The 1,955-nt window shown below is 61.4% G+C and overlaps 1 protein-coding gene across 1 annotated transcript in view; it reads left to right on the top strand.

The window, feature by feature from the left end:
- The window catches only part of ABCC2 (ATP binding cassette subfamily C member 2), a 90,381-nt gene that overhangs the window by 69,719 nt on the left and 18,707 nt on the right, over positions 1-1,955 (top strand). The window contains exon 24 of the mRNA XM_008071863.2: positions 210-365. Coding sequence (XP_008070054.1) covers positions 210-365 — 156 coding nt within the window. The remainder of the gene's footprint in view (positions 1-209; positions 366-1,955) is intronic.

The following is a 1,955-nucleotide window of genomic DNA, read 5'->3' as shown; positions in this document are numbered from 1 at the left end:
GCCCTTCAGTCTGGGCGACAGAGTGAGACTCCGACTTAGAAAAAAAAAAAAAGGAAATGAGCCTGGTCACTAGTCACATGCAGCCCCTGCACTTGGAAGCCTGGGCTGGGTCCACGAAGTAGAGCATCCCGGGGCCTTGCGGGCTCGGGCAGACGCCCCGCAGAACCGGGCGGGAACCCCGGGCACCGACTCTCCTCCCGTGTCCCCAGGACATCTCCATGGTGGACGACACCCTCCCCATGTCTCTGCGCAGCTGGCTCCTGTGCTTTCTGGGCATTCTGAGCACCCTCGTCATGATCTGTCTGGCCACCCCCGTGTTCGTCGTCATCATCGTCCCCCTGGGCATCCTCTACGTGTCCGTGCAGGTGGGTTTGGAGACGCCGGGCCTTCCTCCCCTCCGCTGGCGAGGGCCCAGGTGCCCCCAGAGGCATCTCTCTGCTCCGGCGTCCGGCCACGTGGCTCTGGGCGGATGGTCCGAGGGACCCGCGGGCCCCTGCCGAGCTGACAGCGGTTGGCGTCCCGTGCACAGCAGAGCCACCCTCGCTGCTGCCCCCCCTCCGGATGCTGGGGTGAGGCAGACGATGTCTGGAGGCAGGACCCCTGTGGCGTGAGCTCTGGACAAGTCTCACGCCCCCGTGGGAAGCCCCACGCGGTCAGGTCGGGGCTGGAAGAGACGCCCTTGGGGGACTTGGAACAGGTGCGTGTACTTGGAGATGTTCTCTGCCGGCATGAGGTCTCTTTTCTTTTCTTTTTTTTATTTTTTATTTTTTGAGTTGGAGTCTCAGTCTGTCGCCCAGACCGGAGTGCAGCGGCCGCTCCCGGCCACCGCAGCCTCGACCCGCTGGGCTCCGGCGAACCTTCCGCCTCGGCCTTCCGAGTAGCCGGAATTACAGGCACGCGCTACCACGCCCGGCTGATTTTTTGATTTATTGTAGAGATGAGGTCTCGCTGCCCAGTGGGTCTCTTTCCTTTTCTTTTTTTTTCTTGAGTCGGGTCTCACTCTGTCACCCAGGCCGGAGTGATCACAGCTCACCACAGCCTCGACCTGCTGGGCTCAGGCGATCCTCACACCTCAGCCTCCCAAGTAGCTAGGAGGACAGGCACACGCCCCCACGACGGGCTAATTGTTTTTTTTTTTCAAATTTTTTTATACAGACAAGGTCTTGCTATGTTGCCCAGGCTGCTCTTGGACTCCTGGGCTCAAGTGATCCTCCCACCTCGGCCTCCCAAAGTGCTGGAATTCCAGGCATGAGCCACCGCGCCTGGCCTTGGTGTCTCTCCTTCACTTCAGGCCGTTCTCGTTTCCCTGGGGTGTCTGTGGAGGGTTTAGGCTCCATCCCAGGGTACCGTTTGGGGCAATGTGTGGCCTCGAAAGCAAAACAGAAAAACTGGAGCCGGGGGAAGGAGCCGCACGCCTAGAATCGAAATGGATGAGGGAGGGGGAGCTGGGGAGACGACGCCCACCATTGCTTCTGTGATGAGCCGTTCGCCCGGGAGCAGCTCCACGGACCCTGCCTCGGGGCTCGGGGCCTGTGGCCTGTGCTGAGGTGGCCCCTGGCATCGGTGGGGTCCTCGGGCACACTGTCGCCTTCCCAGCAGCCTTTTGACAGTTGTCACAGACCAACAGGTGGGAAGCAGGATTATCTGAGGAGATGCCCAGGTGACTCCTGCTCCCCGTGCCGGCAACTAGAGGGTCCAGCTGCTCCTCATGGAGTCCAGAGCGATGCAAACCATCCCCAGGCCTTGCCCTGGGCTGGCCCTGGTTCCCTGCCACCCCTTCTTGCACCCCTCACCGCACACCCCAGGCACCACCCTCATCTTCACGCTCTGCCCAGCCACGGTTTGGGCCACTTAACTGACTCGACTCATTTTTCTTTTTTTTTTGAGTCGGAGTCTCCCTCTGTCGCCCAGACTGGAGCGCAGTGGCCGCTCCCGGCCACCGCAGCCTCGACCTG

This window comes from Carlito syrichta, unplaced genomic scaffold, assembly GCF_000164805.1.
Source record: "Carlito syrichta isolate Samal-C Ts95f unplaced genomic scaffold, Tarsius_syrichta-2.0.1 Scaffold314770, whole genome shotgun sequence".
NCBI classification, from domain to species: domain Eukaryota; kingdom Metazoa; phylum Chordata; class Mammalia; order Primates; family Tarsiidae; genus Carlito; species Carlito syrichta.
This window is presented reverse-complemented; position numbering and strand designations above follow the sequence as displayed.